The sequence below is a fragment of the Plecotus auritus genome (assembly GCF_963455305.1).
Source record: "Plecotus auritus genome assembly, chromosome: 8".
NCBI lineage: Eukaryota > Metazoa > Chordata > Mammalia > Chiroptera > Vespertilionidae > Plecotus > Plecotus auritus.
The window spans coordinates 21,619,651-21,640,846 of record NC_137782.1 but is presented as its reverse complement, the minus strand read 5'-3'; the positions used below and the strand labels follow the sequence as shown (position 1 = coordinate 21,640,846).

Below are 21,196 nucleotides of genomic sequence, written 5' to 3'. Positions count from 1 at the left end.
GATGAGTTGTATCAGGTAGCTTTCCAGGATGGGCACACGAGCAGAGCACCAGAGTCCCTGTATCCCTGCCAACACTTGGCATTACCGCCTTTAGAATTTGTGCTAATCTGATGGGTCAAAGTGAAAATTGTTGCTTTAGCTTGTGTTTCTCTGATGATTGAGTTTGAACATCTCTTCACAGACTTGGTAGACCTTGGGGTCTCTTTCTATAACGTGTTCATTCCCATTGCCCACTTATTTCTATTGGGGTTTTCTTCTTATTGTTGATTTGTAGGAGCTCCTTATATATTCTTGACAGTTAATCCTTTGTTGGTTTCAACCATTGCAAATATCTTCTCTCAGTTCCCACACCTACAGTGAGGCCTTTTGCCAAACATGAACACAAAATTAAGCATATACTAAGATATGAGAAGGGGAGTAATGGAAGTAAAATGAAATGGGAGGTAAATGTGAAGATGAATTTAAAACTAATGTATTCAAATGAGAAAATAAAAACAATGAAATAATATATTTACAGAACAACAAAACTAAACGAGGTTTCTTTTGTATCATAAGTACAAAATAAAAGTTAAAAACAAATAAGTAGAGTGTAAAAAAAAAAGACAAATAAGTTAAAATAAATGTTAATGTTAAAAATACTTTTTGTTGTTGTTAGTTCTCACCCAAGGATATATTTTGCCATTTATTTTTAGGGAGAGTGGAAGAGAGAAAGACAGAGAGATATATCAAGCTGGGGAGGAGCCTGCAACCAAGGTACGTGCCCTTGACCAGAATCGAACCCAGGACCCTTTTGGTCCGCAGGCTAATGCTCTATCCATTGAGTCAAACCAGCTAGGGCTAAAAATACTTTTTAAAAACAGTATAAAAAGGAAGCAACTTTATGATTTAAAAAAGAAAATAAAGGAAGTTGGGGGGGGGGTGTGCTGGTCTTTGTGGCCATTTTGGGGGCATCATCCTGTGCACCAGAAAGTTGCCAATTGGTTTGTCGATTCCCTGTCAGGGCACATGCCTGGGTTATGGGCTCGATCCCCATAGGGGGCGTGCAGGAGGCAGCCCATTGATGTTATGCTCCCAGACTGATGTTTCTCTTTCTCCCTCTCCCTTCTTCTCTCACCAAAAATGAATAAAAATATTCTTTTAAAGGCGGGGAAAATAATGCAGAAGTCAAAGAGGTAAAAATTAAGGGATGAAGGATACTCGCAAGTGGAAACCACAAAAACAAAAACAAAGAAGAGCTAAGAGTAAACACAGTAACTATGCTAAGTGAACCCAACTGTCCTTCCAAACAGAAAACGAAGCAAGTGGGAATGGAGAGAGAATAACCCGAGTGAAGGCAGACTGCAGCAGGTCCAGGTGCAGAGTTCCAGAGGCAGGAAGGAGCCTGTGCTACCTTTGAATCATGTCAGGTTTCGCCCATCAGACTGGGGCCCGGCCAGCACCTCTGTATTCAGAGGCTCTGCCCAGGCCCTGGGGCAGCAGCTGTGCTGGACCCTCGCCTGGCAATGGAGACTCTGGGCATCACCACTGAGCCCTCCCCACCACACCCACTCCCTCCTGGACCTCCCCACCTCCTTTGCTTGCTCATTGCCTTCAGTAGAACCCAGGCCAGGGGGAAATGCTGCATCAGGAATCTCTTTGGCAGGCAAGGAGGCAGCCGTTTGAACAAGTCCAATGCCACCCAACAGTGCACCAGGTACCAGCTCCGTGATTCACCAGGGACGGCAGAATGTGATCTTGTCAGAGGGAGCAATGCCTGAGGACCCAGGGACAAGCCCTCTCCAGGCCTTCCATGCAGACTCCAGCTCCTCCCACTAAGTGGCCAGCTGTGTCCCAAACAATGTTGTTACCAGTTTCAATGACAGAAAAAAATAGATTAAGCTGACAGGAAATCCAGAGTTCCATCACCCCCTTCAGCACAAGTTGGAAGGCCAAGGAAAAATCCAGGTGAGTCCTTGGAGAGTGGAAATCCTAGTCTTATCTAACGGAACAGGTAAGTGATTCAGGGGCCAAGTCCTGCTCATTTGAATCCTTCTAATTATGTAAAGACGGAGAGTCCCCCAGCTGCTCCCGCTCGCTTGAATTTCAGGTGCTTGGCAGGGCAGACCCATTTTCCCAGGGTCCTGACGCTTGGTGCTGGTGTTGCCAGCTGGCCCCCAGTCTGCTCAGCCCACCACCCCAGTGGTTCCCAGACTTGGGGATTTCATCAGTCGGTATTTGTTTTTGTTTTGGTTTTTAATTAGGAGAATGATGTAAGATTGTTAGTATTTTATTGTTCTAAGGCAGTAGTCGGCAAACTCATTAGTCAACAGAGCCAAATATCAACAGTACAACGATTGAAACTTCTTTTGAGAGCCAAATTTTTTAAACTTAAACTTCTCCTAATGCCACTTCTTCAAAATAGACTCGCCCAGGCCGTGGTATTTTGTGGAAGAGCCACACTCAAGGGGCCAAAGAGCCGCATGTGGCTCGCGAGCCGCAGTTTGCCGACCACGGTTCTAAGGAAAACATTTTTTTAACTACCATCATTTTTCTAAAAGAAAGAACATTTTCAAACCGAAGAGACTAGATGGTCTTTTAGGTAGAATAATTTTGAGCCTCATGAAATGCTCATTATCCAAGTTCCTCAGTTTGACAGGGAAGCCGAGAAAAACGGTGCCCATCACCAGGACCTGCCTGGAGCCAAATTCCAACCACACTGCCATTCACGCAGTTCCTTGGCATCCTGTCCCATTCTCAGCTCTGCTTTCCAGCCATTTCACAGGGTTGAGGGGAGAGGCACAGGGCTGAAGCCCCTAAGTCAACATGACCATGAGGCCCGTCCTGGAGCTACTGGACCAAGCCTCAGAGTAGGACGGGTCTCCCGCTTGCCAAGCTCCAGCCACACGATTCTAACATGGTGGCTCAGAAGCCCCTGGTGATGGGGATGGGGGAACTGACCACAGGGATTTGGGGGAACAGAGTGGATTTGGAATGAGAGCTAGGCACGAGGTAGGGTACCGCCTGTGCAAAAACAGATATATCAACTGTCACTCAAATCTGATGCTCCTCCTGCCCTCCCAGCAGCTGGCTCACCTTCCTCCCTGGTCATGATGTCCTCACATCTTCAAGTCCTGTCCCCAGCAGGAGGGCTGGCAGGCCCAGGGGATTCCTTGGGAGACCTGCCATGGGAAAGAACCTCAGGGCATGAACCACAAGCACAGAAATCTCCCGTCTCTGAGCCTACAGGACCCCACTGCCCACTGTACTCTTCAGCGCAGACGCCTCTCCACCTCTCCCGCAGCACAAGAAGACACTGCAGTATTGGAGAAATTTCACTAACGATTTTGAAAATCCATGCCGAACCTGAGGGGACTAATTCTTGTGGAACCACTTGGGGACAGTCTTTTGAGTTGCTAGGTGATCAGGCCCTGCTGGCCATTGTCTCGTCTCAGCCAGGCCGGGACATCACTCCTTGACAAGGTGTGTGGTTCTTCAGATGCCCGTGAAGGCTGTGGCTTTATAGCGATAGTCTCCGTCTGTGACAAGTTCTCTACACACTGTGAACTGCAGGATAGCACAGCTCAGACGCCTACCCTGGGCAGCGCTCTAAGAGGTGGGTGCAGGCAGATGTGCTCAGGACCAGACACCCACAGGCAGAGGCAGCCAGTGCCGGCGGGCTCCCCTAGGCTGTGCCCCCACCGTGGTCTCTCATTTTGGATCTCCGGTCTCACTCAGAGGGTGTGGATCCTGCACTTTCCTCCTTCCACCCCAACAGAAGCTTATGAGGACCAGCCGTGGCCCTAAATTCAGACTTTCTACAAGTAAGTACTTCAGACCTCTCTACAGGAAGACCCCAATCGAACACTGGCAAGAATCCCTGGGACTTCATTTAAACCACGCTCCATGGTTTGCTGTAGTGAGGCCTTGAGGGCATGTGGTCATGTGACCTTGCTGGGTGGGCTTCCTTGTCTACCTGACCCCTAAAGCCGTTGCATGCCATGGCATCAGGTTTCTTAGCTAATGTCAGGCCCTCACTCGGGAGAATGAAGTGGACCATCTTAAAACACAGACCATGAGAACCAGGGTGGGAGGGAATACATTTACTTTAGGTATAAAGGTTTACTATTATTAACAGGTTATCACTATTATTAATACGTTTATAAAATGGAAATAAAAATGGCATACACGTTTGGTGCCAAAGTGGCAGGTACATACTAAGATCAGTACAAAAATAAACTTTCAAACTACATGTTCTTAAATGTCATTGAAACAGGAAGGTGACCAAATCTGGACAGGTCACGTGTTGAAATGCCAACCTCTCAGCAAAGAAGCCTGGGCAGCAATGAAACCAGTGCCTGCTGGAAGAGCCGCCCGCATTCTCGCAAGAACCCGGCAAATGAACAAAAACAAATGCATAAGTTCTGTTCCTGAGCTAGAGAAGCTGAGCCTCTACGCTGCTGTGAGTTCCTGCCGCAGAGGGTCCCCAGTGGGGCTGAGCTAATGGATGTCCACAAGTGCTCCGCTGGTGGCAGGGGACGTGGTGTCATACGCGGAGAAAGCTAGCCCACTTCTGAAACAGAAACCGTTTGCTAACGAAGAAGAGTGAGTCATCACCAATCCTTGTGAGTCTTCTGGCCATAGATAAACAGGAACGTGCGCAAAAGGGGGAACCAGAAGCTGCTTGGTCCGGGAGCCCTCGGTGATTTTGGTGGAAATCACAGTGTTTCCAGGGTCTCTCCCTCCGGAGATACACAGATTCCCATCTGGCAGCGGCCCTCACTAGCCGACACAGCCGTGGCCCCCAGGAGAGAGCAAAGCCAGCCCAGCTAACCCTCTGTGCACTCGACATGGTGCCTCAACCGGCAGCGGCTCACTTTCCTCCTAGGTCCCCATTAAGCTGGCCCAGGACGGCGTGCCTGTTGGAAGTGGCATGCTGGGTCAGTGAGGGTGCCGAGTGACCAAAGAGCAAAGCCCTGCCAACTCCTGCTCTGCCTGGGGGCAGCACGGCAGGGTGCCTGCCCACGCACAACTCCTCCGGGATCCCAGCGAGGAATGCAATGCTGAGGGGAGCGGGAAGAGGGGGCCAAGGAATGGGCGGCGGTCCCCATCAGAGCAGCTGAAGGTCCACATGAGCCAAGGACAGTCACTGTGCCCCGAGCTGGGGGCAGCAGCATGGAGGAGCGGGCCCCCAGCAGCCCGGCTTTGTTCACTGGTCTTGGACCTTGGCCCTTTTGGCTTTTAGGGACAGGTGCTGCAAGAGAAAAAGAGAACCTCGTAAGTGGGGTTGGTTAGACAAAGAAACCAGACTTCAACACCAGTCCCTCAGAAATAACCAAATCAGAGCTTCCATCCGGTTCACACCTTCTCGGTTAGTGCCGGGCCCCTCGGGCGTCTTCAGGAGAAAAGCACCAGTGAGCAAGAGGGAACGCCTGCAGGAAGCCACGCAGCCCGAGGCCCAGCCCGCCAGGGCTCAACCTGGGCACACAGGCTGTGCGGATGCTGTCAGTGAGACTCGGTCTCCCTCTGCCCAGCCCTCAGGACAGCACTGCAGCCAAACACCTGTGTCCAGGGGACTGGCTCAGGCTGGACGTCACCTTGTTTCCACGAATTCCTTTAAAATGGTCAGGGAAAGGTATCCTCTCCCTAGGCACAGGAACAAGGAGACGCATCATTTTACCGAGCGTCTCAGATGCAGGCACCTGTGATCCAGGCCCAGGCCCCAGGAAAAAGGTACCTCCTAGTGACAGGTTTTTCCGTCAGAAATGTTGCTCTCTACCAGCATAAGTAACATAGAAAGCATAGCATTATAACCATGGGCACCAGCTAACAGGACTGTCGGAGATAACATTCTTTACATTCTAAGGCAGCGATTTTCAACCTTTTGCATCTCGTGGTTGGTACTTTTGCATCTCTGAAATTCTGCAGCATACCAAAAAATACAATTTTTGCTGATCTGACAAAAATATAGGCATAATTTTGATTCATTAACACCAGACAGCTATTGTTGTGTTGGCTGCTCATTTTTTTATTTGACATTCTAAGGGAAAAGCAATCCGTGCACCTGACTAGTCAGGTATTGTGTTTTTGTTGTTTTTAAATATATTTTTGTTGATTTCAGAGAAGAAGGAAGAGGGAGAGAGAGATAGAAACATCAATGATGATAGAGAATCATTGATTGGCTGCCTCCTACACGCCCCCTATTGGGGATGGAGCCCGCAACCCGGGCATGTGACCTTGATCAGAATTGAACCTGGGACTTTTCAGTCCACAGGCCAACGCTCTATCCACTGAGCCAAAGCGGCTAGGGCAGGTATTGTTGTGTTTTTAAAATTCTTGCAGCACACCAGTTAAAAATCACTGTTCCAAGGCAAAGCCTAAAGTGCTAGAAATCCTAAAATATGCATTTACGACCAAGTGTATAAACATAAGTTTTAAATAAAGAACTGCAGTTCACCAACTGAGGTATCTCTGATAACCCCTTAATAATCATACACAAACATCCAAGAGATACCTAAGGCATGTCACCCTAACACGTGGTGAGATCTTCACTGGAGGAATTCCAGCCCTGACTGCCAACAGGGCCAGCCTGTCATCCCCCGCCACTCAGTGCCCAAACCCCGTTTCCCAGCACACCCACTGACTTGAGACAGTGATCCCCACGGCCAACAGAGAACTGTGGCCCTGGAGAACACAGGGTGCTAAAGACAGCACACCAGCGAGCACGACGGAGAGGGCTGTGTGGACAGGACACACGTGTAAATTTCTAACTGCTTATGCCCAAGAAAGGACCAGTGTAGGCTCTTGCAAAGGTGCTGGTTTAGAGGTTTTCCCCCAGACTCCAAAGCTATTTCTAAGAATCAGGGGGAAAAAAAATGTAAGGACTAAAAGGCAAATCTCTGAACAGGTCACCCTGTTTTTCTCCCTGGCTCTAGGTCTTGTTGAATTTTTCTCAATTATCTCACTTCACCTGATGTGACCCCTACAACTAACGTTAGACACTCCACAGCCTGAGCTTGGGAATGGGAGATGACATCACCGTGCCTGTGGACCATTTTTGGTGCTCATTTCTGGGAAGAATGTTGAGTCTAAACAAAGGCAACTTCGGACCATTTCAGGCCTCTTACAGGGTGAGAGTGACACTGAAAATCATCGCTAATGGAAAGTCACCTAAGGTGCCAGGAACAGAGCCGGGCATGTCACGAGGCACTACGCTGTGTTCAACAGGCGCATCTACCATCCATGGGCACATTGGAGGTCTGCAGGGCTCTTGGAGAAAGCACTTCATTTTGGACTAAATGTTAATAGCGGTACCTTTGGACTGTCTAGTTAGGAAGAGCTGCGGTTCTTGGGGAATTTCAGGGCCTCGCCTGTACAATAAGGTTGGTGAACCAGGCGATTTCTAAAGGCCCCAGCCCCTCTAAAAATAACTGATCACACAATGATCAGAGTAGAGCTGCTGAGATGAAAAGCAGGCATCTGGAGAGAAAAGACAAATGCAGAAATTTGTGTTGTCATTTTCTTCAAACTTCTGGGGCTATTTGCTCTTTAATTTTGTGGGTTTGACTTTAAGAAACTGTATCTTTGAAATGAGAAGGGAAAATGTCTCAGCTTCTAGGTAATTCTGTTCAGCAAGAGCCTCAGCCTCTTTAGGGTTCTCCTCTAACTGCTTGCACCTTGTTCCTTTAACAAGCACGTGTACAGCTGGCCATTCTTCCCAACTTCTTTGCCTTTCTAATCACTTCTCTTGGACTTTCCACCTGAGAGGTTTTAAAGGAAAATACTTCCTTTCACTTTAGTTTATCCTATTTTGTCAGCCCAACATAGAGACAACACATTCTGTGCTGTTATCAGTCCCTGCAGCTGGTCTCATTTTGGGCTGAAATATCCTTATGAGGAAATGCTTGAAATGTTTTTTGTTTGATTGGGAAAGATTTAAATATTGTACGAAAATGTTAAAAAGACAATTGCCCTTTATATTGCAAGAGAGATGGATGAGATTCTTCCATTTACAGGGTCACAACTCAGATGTTCCCAGGAGCTGAACAAGGGAAGCCAGGGCTGCGCTGGGACGCCTGGAGGGTCCTTCATACAGGCCGTCCTTCTTCAGGCCCCGTTGTTGCTGCCACACAGAAACTCAAGCTCCATGTAAGCAGATACTTCCACTTCTTTCAAGAGAAACCTGAGGTGGCACCTCATTTTGATTTGCATCTCTCCATGGACACAGACAATAGGGGGGTGAAGGCCTGGGGTGAGGGGGTGGGGGCAGGCTGGGAGAGGTCAATGAGGGAAAAAGGGGACATGTAATACTTTCAACAATAAAGATTTTTTAAAAAAGGAACCTGAAATCTATATTTAATGTGAAATTTCCCAATTTTTAAATGTTTCAAGGGTTGAAAACACTGCAGTCTGGTTATAACCCTGATGAAGTTACAGGTTTTGGACCTTCCCTCTGAGGTAAATGATGGTAAAAACCAGGTAAAATATCTGATGCAAATGTTTTCGGCACTGAGCAACAGATAGCACAGGGCTATAGTCCTGCAGAAGGAGGAGACTCAAGGTGAGCTCTATATTCATCCCAGGTCTCTGCCTGGCTCTGCAAACCTTGGCACACAGAAGTACATCCTAAATAGAGAACAGTATGCTGGGCAGAGGAAACAGGTCAGAAGAGTTCAGGAAGCCTGAGGCAGCTCGAATTCACAGAAAGGAACAGCTCCAGGAATCTCTATGGGGCCACCCTTCAGTCTTTGGCTGAGTACTAAGCTGCACATGTGCAAGCCAAGATTCGATAAGGCTGGCCAACAAAAGTGGTTAGGGAGTTGTGAGCTGACTGGGAGAGTCTGGAGGCCTGTCCTGTGTGGAGACACTGGAGTTCTGACCAGAGTGCAAGGACCTCATTAAATGCCCTAGGCATTCAGTTGAGACATCAAAAAGGTCATCATGTTATGGGAGTATGGCTACTTTAGACCAGTCCTACGAAAGACTAAAATCAAGCCTCAGTGAAATTAAACTATAAGCAAGTCCTTTTACCCAGGTTTTCGGAGGATATAGTAATGGCCATTTCACCTTAAGTGCTATTAGGGGGATAATTTCAGGCAGTGAACTGGGGAATAAGTGTATGTTTAAAAATATGAAGAGGCAGGTTAACAGGCAGTTTTGGGGGACAGACTCTGTTCATTCCTACCGTTCCTTGTTGATAAAAGTGTGGAGCCAGCTCCAACAGCCAAGCAGATTCAATAGCAGTGACATCTCTCATATAATATTTGGAGGTTTGTATAACTTCATTGTAGATAACCCTGAAACAAGAAAAAAACATGAGCTAATTTCCTATATCTTCTGATGAGAGTCAAAAATCACCATTAGAACTGGTCATCTTTACTAGGTGTGTATTCTGTGTGCCAGGCACTACATTCACAAATGCACTGCGAATAAGAGTGTCCATTTCACAGATGAGACTTAGGTCCTACATGATTTCTGAAACATCTCAGCCACCCCTGACTCTCCTTGGTACAGGAGGTGCCAGCCTCAACTCTTCATACACCCCTCTATCAAAGTCCTTCTTCTAAGACACTGAAATCGGTGGTGTCTATCTCTCCAAGGTAACTATAAATTCACCTGGACCTGAATTCATCTCCACACAGCTGTGCTCAGTGCAGGGGTTAGTACAGGGGTGGGCAAACTTTTTGACTCGAGGGCCACAATGGGTTCTTAAACTGGACCGGAGGGCCGGAACAAAAGCATGGATGGAGTGTTTGTGTGAACTAACATAAATTCAAAGTAAAGGAGTGGAGGGGAGAGCAAGAGAACCGGACAGAACAGCCGGATCTGGCCCGCGGGCCGTAGTTTGCCCAAGGCTGGGTTAGTATGTTTGCTGAATGGATGAGTGAGTACAGGATCATTACCATTTGCTTAAGGGGCTCTCTGATAGAGCAGAAGTTCTATAAACGACCCAGTATAACAAAGTCAATAGCAAAGTGTCCTGGGCGCCTGTCCCAGGCGCTGTGCCGGGCAATAGGGGCCCAGAGACGAACAGAACTGGGCCTCTCCTTCGACACATTACAAGGCTACAAAGCAGAAGGTTGGCTTACCAGCGAGGGGGCTTCTCTGCATAGAGGACTGATGCAGGGTGGATGTGTAGTTCATGATCGTCACGGATGGTCCTTGTAAAACAAGAATTTTATCTGAAGCACATTATAAATACTTATAGCAAGACTCTCCGAGAGACGTGTTTAATATTATTAAAAACGCATGCAGATTGTACCTCACAGGAACACAATTATTCTTTCCATCTTCTCTTGTGCCCTTCAAAGGCCCCTCCCCCAGTGCCCCCCCCCCAGAAGTCAAGAATAAATCATGCAAACAAGGGAAGAAAAGAAAAGCAACACGTGGACATTCAGAAAAAAAAGTTTAGAAACATATGGCGAGGGAGAAAAATGGCGGCGGAATAGACAGACATGTTCCGAGCCTTGTCCCGGAGCAGAAAGAAAGAACAGCTGAGGGTCGCACTAGGAGTGTTTGTTGGCAAGTTGGGGGACAGCTGAACTCCAGAAGAAGGTGGGAGACTGCTAGACGGGGTTCCCCTGACCTGGCAGCTCCCACTGCGGCTGGGTCCCCTCCCGGAGCTGCGGGGTTGGACGCGGAGTCGCCGCCATCTTGATCCGGAAAGTGGAGTTTATCGGAAGCCTGAGAATCCACAACTGCGGCACCCACGGAACAGCTGCGAGCCCCAGAACAACGCTCCCCAATTGGCGCAAACACACGGGTTCAGAGGAGCTCTACACTCCACCACGGAAAGGTCAGATTTCGCCTGGGATAAGGTGAGGTCTCTGGTCCCAGCGCGAGAGAGGAACGCGCGTTTTGCGGGAGCTGGAGGACCAGGGAAGTCTGTGCCTAGAAAAATCGGTGGCTGCTGGGGCTGGCGTGATCTGTGAATGTGGAAGGGGGTCCTCAGAGCTGCTAACAGAAGGGCTCTCTGAAAAGCAACCCATTTTGATCTGAAGTGCAGGGACACCCTAAGAATTTCAGGGGTGTGCTAGACTTACGCGCAGCCACGGAGTGCGCACACTTGGGCTTTTTCCTCTTGAAATTCTTGCTTCTGATTACTAAGCCCAATTCATAGGTTCACCCAGTTGGGGACACCCTGGGAGACTGCAGGGGAAAGTTGTTTTTCTGGAACCTGGGGATCGGAGCGGGGAGTGACCATCGGAGAGCCAGCTCTGAGGCAGCCCACTCCCACAAACGGGGAAAGAAGGCTCTAACACTCCCTAGAGAGGCCATAGATAAACCCGGAAGTCAATCCAGAAACACTGCCACCCAGGGGCTGAATCACAAATTGACTCTTGTGTAATCAAAAATAAAGGAATACGAATTAAGACACACCGCCTGCTTAAAATCAGGACTGGCTTACATCACTGAAGAGCAGTGGAACGCAGGGAACTGCAATACTGTCCGGACTGAGAAACAGGCATGCCAAACAGAACAACAGAGGAAGTGAATGACCTTCACTACTCCACATTTTATTATTATTTTTTATTTTTTTATTTTCATTTTTTGCATCTTTTACTCAAGAAACTAATTTTTTTCCTCACTTGATTTTACCTTTTTAATTATTACATTTTTATTTTCAATTCGTATTATTACTACTGCTATTTTATCTTTTTTTTTTTTTTTTAAGTGTCATTTTATTTTCTCTTCATTTTGTTTTGGGATTAATGTTCTACATTCTATTTTTATCTTTCCTTTAGCATCATTTTACTCTATCTCAAATCTACCTTTATGCCATCACTCTCTTCCTCACTTTTCCCTTTTCAGTGTCTTGTTTATCTTACCCCTGTCCTGCTTTAGATTTTCCCTATACTTTCTGTTTACCCCCTTTTAAAATTTCACCCTACTTATATATCTAATCTCCAATCCCCTGCTCCAAGTCCATACACACCTCTCTCTTCGCTGTCTTAACTATCCAAAAAATTGTTTTTCTCTCTGTCCTTTTGTTGTTGTTCGTTTGAATGTAGATTATATCGAATTTTTATGCTTTTTTGTGAGATTGTTTTGCTTATTCTTCTTTTGTTTATTTTTTTGTTTGTTTAGTGCTTCTGTTTTCCCTTGCCTCACTCAATATTAGTTGGTGTTGTAGTTTGTATTAATCCCCAGGTACTTGTTGCTGGCATTTGCTGGGATAAGTGATTGTTCTATTGGAGTTTTATCCCCAATATATATAGTCTGTTTCCCTTTCTCTCTTAGTCTCTTTCTTGTCTCTCTTACTTTTTTTTCTTCTTTTTTTCCTTTTCCCAATTTCATTTTGACACCCCTTTTTTTTTCTTCTTCTTCTTTCTTTCTTTTTCCTCTTCTTCTTTCTCTACTATCCCCCAATTTGCCTTTCTCTCTCTGGTGGTCACCTTTATTGGAGGTTATTAATATCGTGAATACATTTCTGTTCAGTGCCTTGTGTGTTGTACCTGGTAGTGCTGTATTTTGTGCCTTTAAATCGACGCAGGAGAGAGAGAACTACATAACCAGACACCCAGAGAAGAGAGACCATGGGGAGACAAAGACACAGCCCGCATATGAAAGAAAAGCAGGCATCACCAGAAAAGGAAGTAAACGAAATGGAAGCAAGCAACCTTCCAGAAAAAGAATTCAGAGAAATGGTCATAAGGTGGCTGAAAAGAATGGAAGACAAATTTGACAATATGAGCAAGAACCAAGAGGAAATGAAGAAGAACCAAGAAGAAATGAAAAATGACATCGCTGCTGTAAAGAACTCAATAGAAAGCATCAAGAGTAGACTAGAAGAAGCAGAGGACCGCATCAGTGAGCTAGAAGACAAGATGGGAAAAAATACCCAAGTAGAGCAACTTCTAGAAAAAAAAATTAAAAGGCAGGAGGAGAGCCTAAGGGAACTTTGGGACAACACGAAACAAAACAACATCTGCATAATAGGGGTTCCAGAAGGAAAGGAAGCTGAGCAAGGAATAGAAAACCTATTTGAAGAAATAATGACAGAAAATTTCCCTGATATAGAGAAGAAAAAACCCACACAAATCCAAGAAGCTCACAGAGTCCCAAGCAAAATGAACCCCAAAAGACCGACGCCAAGGCACATTATAATTAAATTGGCAAACACCAACGACAAAGTAAGAATCTTAAAAGCGGCCAGAGAGAGACAGAAAGTTACATACAAAGGAACCCCCATCAGACTAGCAACTGATTTCTCAACAGAAACTCATCAGGCCAGAAGGGAATGGAATGAAATATACAAAGTCATGCAAAGGAAGGGTCTGAATCCAAGAATACTGTACCCAGCAAGGCTGTCAATCAAAATTGAAGGTGAAATCAGGAGCTTCACAGACAAAAAAGGACTAAGGGAATTTATTACCACCAAACCAGCAATGCAAGAAATGCTAAAGGGTCTGCTGTAAAAAAAAAAAAAAGAAATAGGAAGCGAAGAAGGAACACAGGTGTAAAGAATAGGAATGGCGACAAATAAGTACCTATCAATAATAACTTTAAATGTAAACGGATTAAATGCCCCAATCAAAAGACATAGGGTAATGGATTGGATAAGAAAACATGACCCATATATCTGCTGTCTACAAGAAACCCACCTCAGAAAAAAAGACGCACACAACTGAGGGTGAAGGGATGGAAAAAGGTTTTCCAGGCAAATGGAACTGAAAAAAAAGCTGGGGTAGCAATACTTATATCTGACAAATTAGATCTCAAACTGAAGGACATAACAAGAGATAAGGAAGGCCACTTCATAATACTAAAGGGAGCAATCCAACAAGAAGAAATAACTCTGGTAAACATATATGCACCCAATACAGGAGCACCCAAATACATAAAAAAACTCCTGGAGGATATCAAGGGAGAGATTGACAGCAATACAATCATAGTAGGAGACTTCAATACCCCACTATCACCATTGGACAAATCCTCTAAACAAAAAATCAGCAAAGAAACATCAATCCTAAATGACTCACTAGACCAGATGGAATTAATTGACATCTTCAGAACATTTCACCCCAAAGCCACAGAATATACATTCTTCTCAAGTGCACATGGGTCATTTTCAAAGATAGACCATATGTTGGGACATAGGCAAAGTCTCTTCAAATTCAAGAAGATAGAAATCATATCAAGCATCTTCTCAGACCACAGTGGCATAAAACTGGAAATCAACTACAATAAAAACAACCCAAAGAAATCAAACACATGGAGACTAAACAGCATGCTATTAAACCATGACTGGGTTACCAGAGAAATCAAAGAAGAAATAAAAAACATCATGACAACAAATGACAATGAAAACACTACAATCCAAAATCTATGGGACACAGCGAAAGCAGTCTTGAGAGGGAAGTTCATAGCTCTACAAGCCTACTGCAAAAAACAAGAAACAGGGGTAATAAATTACCTAACCCAACAACTCAAAGAGTTAGAAAAAGAGCAACAAGAAAAGCCCAGTGTAAGCAGAAGGAAGGAAATAATAAAGATCAGAGCACAGATAAACGACATAGAGACCAAAGAAACAATACAAAAGATCAACAAAACCAAGAGCTGGTTCTTTGAAAGGATAAACAAGATTGATGAACCTCTAGCCAGGCTCACCAAGAAGCAAAGAGAGAGGACCCAAATAAACAAAATCAGAAATGAAAGAGGTGAAATAACAACAGATCCCGCCGAAATACAAAGGATTGTTAAAAAATACTACGAACAACTCTATTCCAACAAACTGGACAACCTGGAGGAAATGGACATATTCCTAGAAAAATATAACCTTCCAAAACTCAATCAGGAAGAATCTAAACAGCTCAATATGCCAGTAACTATGGAAGAAATTGAAGCAGTCATCAAAGAGCTTCCGGCAAACAAAAGCCCGGGGCCAGACGGCTTCACAGGAGAGTTTTACCAAACATTCAAGGAAGAACTAAAACCTATCCTCCTCAGACTATTCCAAAAAATTCAAGAGGAAGGAACACTTCCAAGCTCCTTCTATGAAGCCAGCATCACCCTAATACCAAAACCAGATAAAGACAACACAATGAAAGAGAATTACAGGCCAATATCCCTCATGAATGTAGATGCCAAAATCCTCAACAAAATTCTAGCAAATCGGATCCAGCAGTACATCAGAAAGATCATACACCATGACCAAGTAGGGTTTATCCCAGGAATGCAAGGATGGTTCAATATCCGAAAATCAATAAATGTGATACATCACATAAACAAATTGAAAGATAAAAATCACATAGTCATATCAATTGATGCAGAAAAAGCATTTGACAAAATCCAACACCCTTTCTTGATAAAAACTCTCAACAAGGTGGGAATAGAAGGATCATACCTCAACATAATAAAAGCTATATATGATAAACCCACAGCTAACATCATACTCAATGGGCAAAAACTAAAACCATTTCCCCTAAGAACAGGAACAAGACAGGGATGCCCACTCTCACCACTCCTGTTTGACATAGTACTGGAAGTATTAGCCATTGCAATTAGACAAGAAGAAGAAATAAAAGGCATCCAAATTGGAAAAGAAGAAGTAAAGCTGTCCCTATTTGCAGATGACATGATATTGTACATAAAAAACCCGAAAGACTCTATCAAAAAACTAACAGACTTAATAAATGAATTCAGCAAGGTAGCAGGATACAAAATTAACGCCAAGAAATCTATGGCATTTCTATACACCAACAGTGAACTTACAGAAAGAGAGACTAAAAAAGCAATCCCATTTACCATCGCACCAAAAAAATTAAGATACTTAGGAATAAACCTAACCAAGGAGGTAAAAGACCTATATGCGGAAAACTACAGGACACTGAAAAAAGAGATAGAGGAAGATGTAAACAGATGGAAGAACATACCATGTTCATGGATTGGTAGAATCAACATCATCAAAATGTCCATACTACCCAAAGCAATCTATAGATTCAATGCACTCCCCATTAAAATACCAACAGCATATTTCACAGACCTAGAAAGAACTCTCCAAAAATTCATCTGGAATAAAAAAAGACCCCGAATAGCCACAGCAATCCTGAGAAAGAAGAATAAAGTAGGAGGGATCTCAATACCAGATTTCAAGCTGTATTACAAAGCCACTGTTCTCAAAACAGCCTGGTACTGGCACAAGAACAGACATATAGATCAATGGAATAGAATAGAGAATCCAGATATTGACCCAAACCAATATGCGCAATTAATATTTGACAAAGGAGGCATGAACATACAATGGAGTCAAGACAGTCTCTTCAATAAATGGTGTTGGGAAAATTGGACAGATACATGCAAAAAAAATGAAACTAGATCACCAACTTACACCATACACAAAAATAAACTCAAAATGGATACAGGACTTAAATATAAGACGGGAAACCATAAAAATACTAGAGGAATCCACAGGCAGCAAAATCTCAGACATATGCCAAAAGAACTTTTTCAGTGATACTGCCCCTAGGGCAATGGAAGCCAACGAGAAAATAAACAAATGGGACCACATCAAAATAAAAAGCTTTTGCACAGCAAAAGAAACCATCAACAAAACAACAAGAAACCCCACTGTATGGGAGAACATATTTGCAAATGGTATCACTGATAAAGGTTTAATTTCCAACATCTACAGGCAGCTTATACAACTTAATAAAAGGAAGATAAATGATCCAATAAAAAAATGGGCAACGGACCTAAATAGAATCTTTTCGAAAGAAGACAGAAGGAAGGCCAAGAGACACATGAAAACATGCTCAAAGTCACTTATTATCCGAGAGATGCAAATCAAAACAACAATGCGATACCATCTCACACCTGTCAGAATGGCTATCATCAACAAATCAACAAACGACAAGTGTTGGCGAGGATGCGGAGAAAAAGGAACCCTCGTGCACTGCTGGTGGGAATGCAGACTGGTGCAGCCACTGTGGAGAACAGTATGGAGTTTCCTCAAAAAACTGAAAATGGAACTCCCATTTGACCCAGTAATCCCACTCCTAGGAATATATCCTAAGAAACCAGAAACACCAATCAGAAAGGATATATGCACCCCTATGTTCATAGCAGCACAATTTACAATAGCTAAGATTTGGAGACAGCCTAGGTGCCCGTCAGCAGATGACTGGATCAGAAAACTATGGTACATCTACACAATGGAATACTATGCTGCCATAAAAAAGAAGGAATTACTACCATTTGTAGACACCTGGATGGAATTAGAGAACATTATGCTAAGTGAAATAAGCCAGTCAATGAAAGAAAAATACCACATGAACTCACTCATTTAGGGATAATGAAAAACATTATAAACTGATGAACCAAAAGATAGTTACAGAGGCAGTAAAGCATCAAACAGAGTGTCTAATTACAGCGGTAAGGTTAGGGAGAGGTGGGGGAAATAAGAGATCAACTGAAGGACTTGTATGCATGCATATAAGAGTAACCAACGTATGCAAAACATTGGGGGGTGAGGGCAGGTATGGGAGTGGGGTGGGGGGGGGCAATGGTAAGATATGTACACATATAATACCTTAATAAAAATTTGAAAAAAAAAAAAAAAAAAAAGAAACATATGGCTCTGCCAGTGCTTGTATTTGTCATTTGCAGGTTCTCTTTCAAAATCATTTCCTTGGAAACAAATAATATAAATTATTATTTCTATTAAACAAAGCTAAATACTAAAGACTAAGGGGGAGATAATAATAAGGAAACAAGAAAGCTCAATATTGAAGTATCCATTTTGCTGAGAAAATATTTCAAATTCCAACTCAGATTTGACTCAATTTAATTTAAAAAAACTTACTGAGCACACAACTATCAATAAGATCAGATCACAAGGGAGCATTCACACATTCATAGATTAGGATGTCACTGCCCGAACCATAATTACAGAGTTTCTGTGGGTGCCAGGGATCTGTGTGTCAGGCAAGTGTTTCAAGCGCCATGACCGAGCTCCCCTCCAGCACCTGGGGTCCTAGCTGTCCTACCAGGTAGTCTGAGCTGACAGACACTGAACTTTGTTGCAAAGGGACTCACGGACTGTGAAGCCTCCTATGTAACCCATATTTTTGTTGAGGACACTGGAGCATTTTTTTTAAATGCTACTAGAAATTGCTAATTATTACTGCTGAGGAGAATGGGGCAATCGAGGTGACAACGAAGTAACGGTGCTCACTGGAGAGGATCACAGGCCTCGCAGCGTTGCCTCCAACATGGACAACTCAGTGTTGGGAGAGGAACTCCTGTGATGGGCAAAGAGTCATGATACTGATAGGCTAGACTAGTTGGCCTGGAGTGGCAAAAAGAACATAGCAGAGATAAATGTAAGGTGCTATACTTAGGTTCAAACAGATGCTAGATGGAGACCTGGTTTCAAAAAAAAAGGGCCCAATGTGGCCCTGGACTTGTTAATAAAGCCCAGTATCCAGAGCATCACAGCTGACCTCAAGGTAACAGGACTAAAATGTCTTCCGAGGGGAAAAAGCTAATGACAAACAAATATATGAAGGGAACCCAAAGAAGAGCTGGGGAGAAAGCCTTTTGACTGCTCCCTTATTAAGTAACAGATTGTTAAGATCGCTGCACTTTAAACAGACTACAGTGAAGTTATGAGACTAAAATGAGCTGAGAGAAAAGACAGACTAAAAGGAACAATTCAAAGTGGAATGATTTAGTTTGGAGAAAAGGAAGTTAAGCTACACATCAGCTTTTACTATATTTTAATATACTAAAAGCTGTTAGGTGGGCATCAACCACCAGTGATATTCTTTGCCTAGAAAATGGAACTGGAAGCAACAGGCTGCAGTCTGCAGTGGGGGGGCAGATCCAGCACATGAAGAAACACTGGCCAACATCCAAAGACCCCAATGTGGCCACAATGCACTGGGGTAGGTGGTGGCTTCAATCCTGCAATTCTCTAAAATTATGAGCTACCCAGTGACGAAAGTAACTCCTCTAGCAAAGAGCATCTTGGATGGTTCCTTCTAGTCCTAGTATTCTACTATTGGAATGGAAATGTGACCAGCCTCCTGTAAATTGTCACCGTTCTATACCATGTGGATAGACTTAATATTTAGAATCATTTCCATAAAGTTAAGAGACTTTGCTTAAAGCTATATAGCTAACCTCAACTCACCTTTGGATAGAGGCACAATATAAATAAGGGGAAATTCTTTAATTTCTCTTTTTCTGTACAGCAGCTTTCTATGCGTTTTGGACATTTTAAGATTTCTCCTTTAATCCAAGATGGCGGCGTAGGTAAACACCTAAACTGCTGCCTCGCACAACAATTTCAAAACTACAACTAAAAGACAAAACGTCTATCACCCAGAACCACAGGAAAGCTGGCTGAGTGGAAGTTCTACAACTAGAAGGAAAGAGCAAACAGCATTGAGAGGTGCACAAGCACTGAAAAGCTGAGGTACGGAGGCGCGCAAATCGGGCTGGCGACGGGCAACTGGGAGCGCTGCTTTTTTCAACCTGAAGGGAGACAAGTTCCCAATTACTCCAAACTCCAGTTTCTGGGGAGACACGGGGGACCCAAACTCCTACGGGGAGAAGCTGGACTGTCTGCCATGGGGTCGGAAAGTGAGGGTGGCTTGCTTGCAGGGCTGCGCGCAGGAATAATTGTTTACTGCGCTGGGGCGCAGGACGCAGGGACGCGGTCAGAGACGCAGAGCCGGCTAACTGGCAGCCATCGCTGTTTGCCACGCCCTCGCCTAGTCACGCCCTGAGACCCCGCCCCGCACAATCTACAAACCCACCCAAGCTCCAAGCAGCGGCTTTAGCATATGAATGGCCTGCCCTATCACAGCTTAACCTAGCAAACCTGCAGCCGGGTCAGACAGCTCCAAAACCTCCAAACCCCAAGCAAAGAGGAGAAAACTGTAGTTCTCGCTGTAGCGCCTGCGGGGTGGCCTCAGACAGTAGCTGACCTGCACCCCATTAGAGATCCAGAAGCCAGTATACCTAGTGGTCAGTGTGAGACACCAGATTTCAACTCCTCACATCCATAAGTGACACATTCAAAAGGCAGACTCAGTGAACACCAAAGCCCCACTGAAACAAGTCCTGCACCATAAGCGTGTCTCCAGCGCAGCAGTTCTTCCATTATAGACACAGCGGGTCCTCACAGCCAATTGGCCTGGAGGTCAATTCCTCCCAGGATACCAACAGCAATCAAGGCTTAACTACACCAAGACTTTGCACTCAGCCCACAAAGGGGTGTGCCAAAGGCGTCCACCTCAGGTGATTGGGGAGGCTGAGCTACTGGCCCCTATAGGTCACCTACCACACAAAGCCACTCCATCAACACAGGGAAGCAGCCAAAATGCGGAGACAAAGAAACATGTCACGAATGAAAGAAATGAAGGAAAGCAAACTATTGGACAACATAGAATTCAGAACCACATTTATAAGGTTACTCAAGAATCTTCTATAAACTGCTAAGGAACTTAGTGAGACCTTTAAGGATCTTAATGAGAATGCCAAAAAAATGGAAAAGGACCAGTCAGAAATTAAGCATACACTGTCTGAAATAAAGAATATACAGAAACTCAACTGTAGATCAACGTACCCCAAGAATCAAACCAAAGATCTGAAATATGAGGAAACAAAAAACACCCAACCAGAAAAACAAAAAGAAAAAAGAATCCAAAAATATGAAGATAGTGTAAGGAGCCTCTGGGACAACTTTAAGCATACCAACATCCGAATTTTTGGGGTGCCAGAAGAAAAGAGAGAGCAAAATATTGAAAACCTATTAGAAGAAATAATGACAGAAAACTTTCCCTACCTGGTGAAAGAAATAGACTTACAAGTTCAGGAAGCGCACAGAACCCCATACAAGAGGAATCCAAAGAGGACCACACCAAGACACATCATAACTAAAATGCCAAGGGCAAAAGACAAAGAGAGAATCTTGAAAGCAGCAAGAGAAAAACAGTTAGTTACCTACAAGGGAGCACCCATACGACTGTCAGCTGATTTCTCGGCAGAAACTATGCAGGCCAGAAGGGAGTGGCAAGAAATATTCAAAGTGATGAACAGCAAGAACCTACAACCAAGATTACTCTACCCAGCAAAGCTATCATTCAGAGTTGAAGGTCAGATAAAGAGCTTCACAGACAAGAAAAAGCTAAAGGAGTTCATCACCACCAAACCAGGGTTACATGAAATGCTGAAGGGTATTCTTTAAGAAGAGGAAGAAGAAAAAGGTAAA

At 44.3% G+C, this 21,196-nt stretch overlaps 1 protein-coding gene across 1 annotated transcript in view; it reads right to left on the bottom strand.

Moving 5' to 3' along the window:
* Positions 1 to 4,059: 4,059 nt before the first annotated feature.
* Positions 4,060 to 21,196, bottom strand: part of DHX35 (DEAH-box helicase 35) — a 72,771-nt gene continuing 55,634 nt past the window's right edge. Inside the window, exons 20-22 of the mRNA XM_080684237.1 lie at positions 10,065 to 10,136; positions 9,161 to 9,272; positions 4,060 to 5,230 (exon numbers count right to left, since the gene is read on the bottom strand). Of these exons, the coding sequence (XP_080540363.1) occupies positions 5,186 to 5,230; positions 9,161 to 9,272; positions 10,065 to 10,136 (229 nt within the window). The 3' untranslated portion in view covers positions 4,060 to 5,185. The remainder of the gene's footprint in view (positions 5,231 to 9,160; positions 9,273 to 10,064; positions 10,137 to 21,196) is intronic.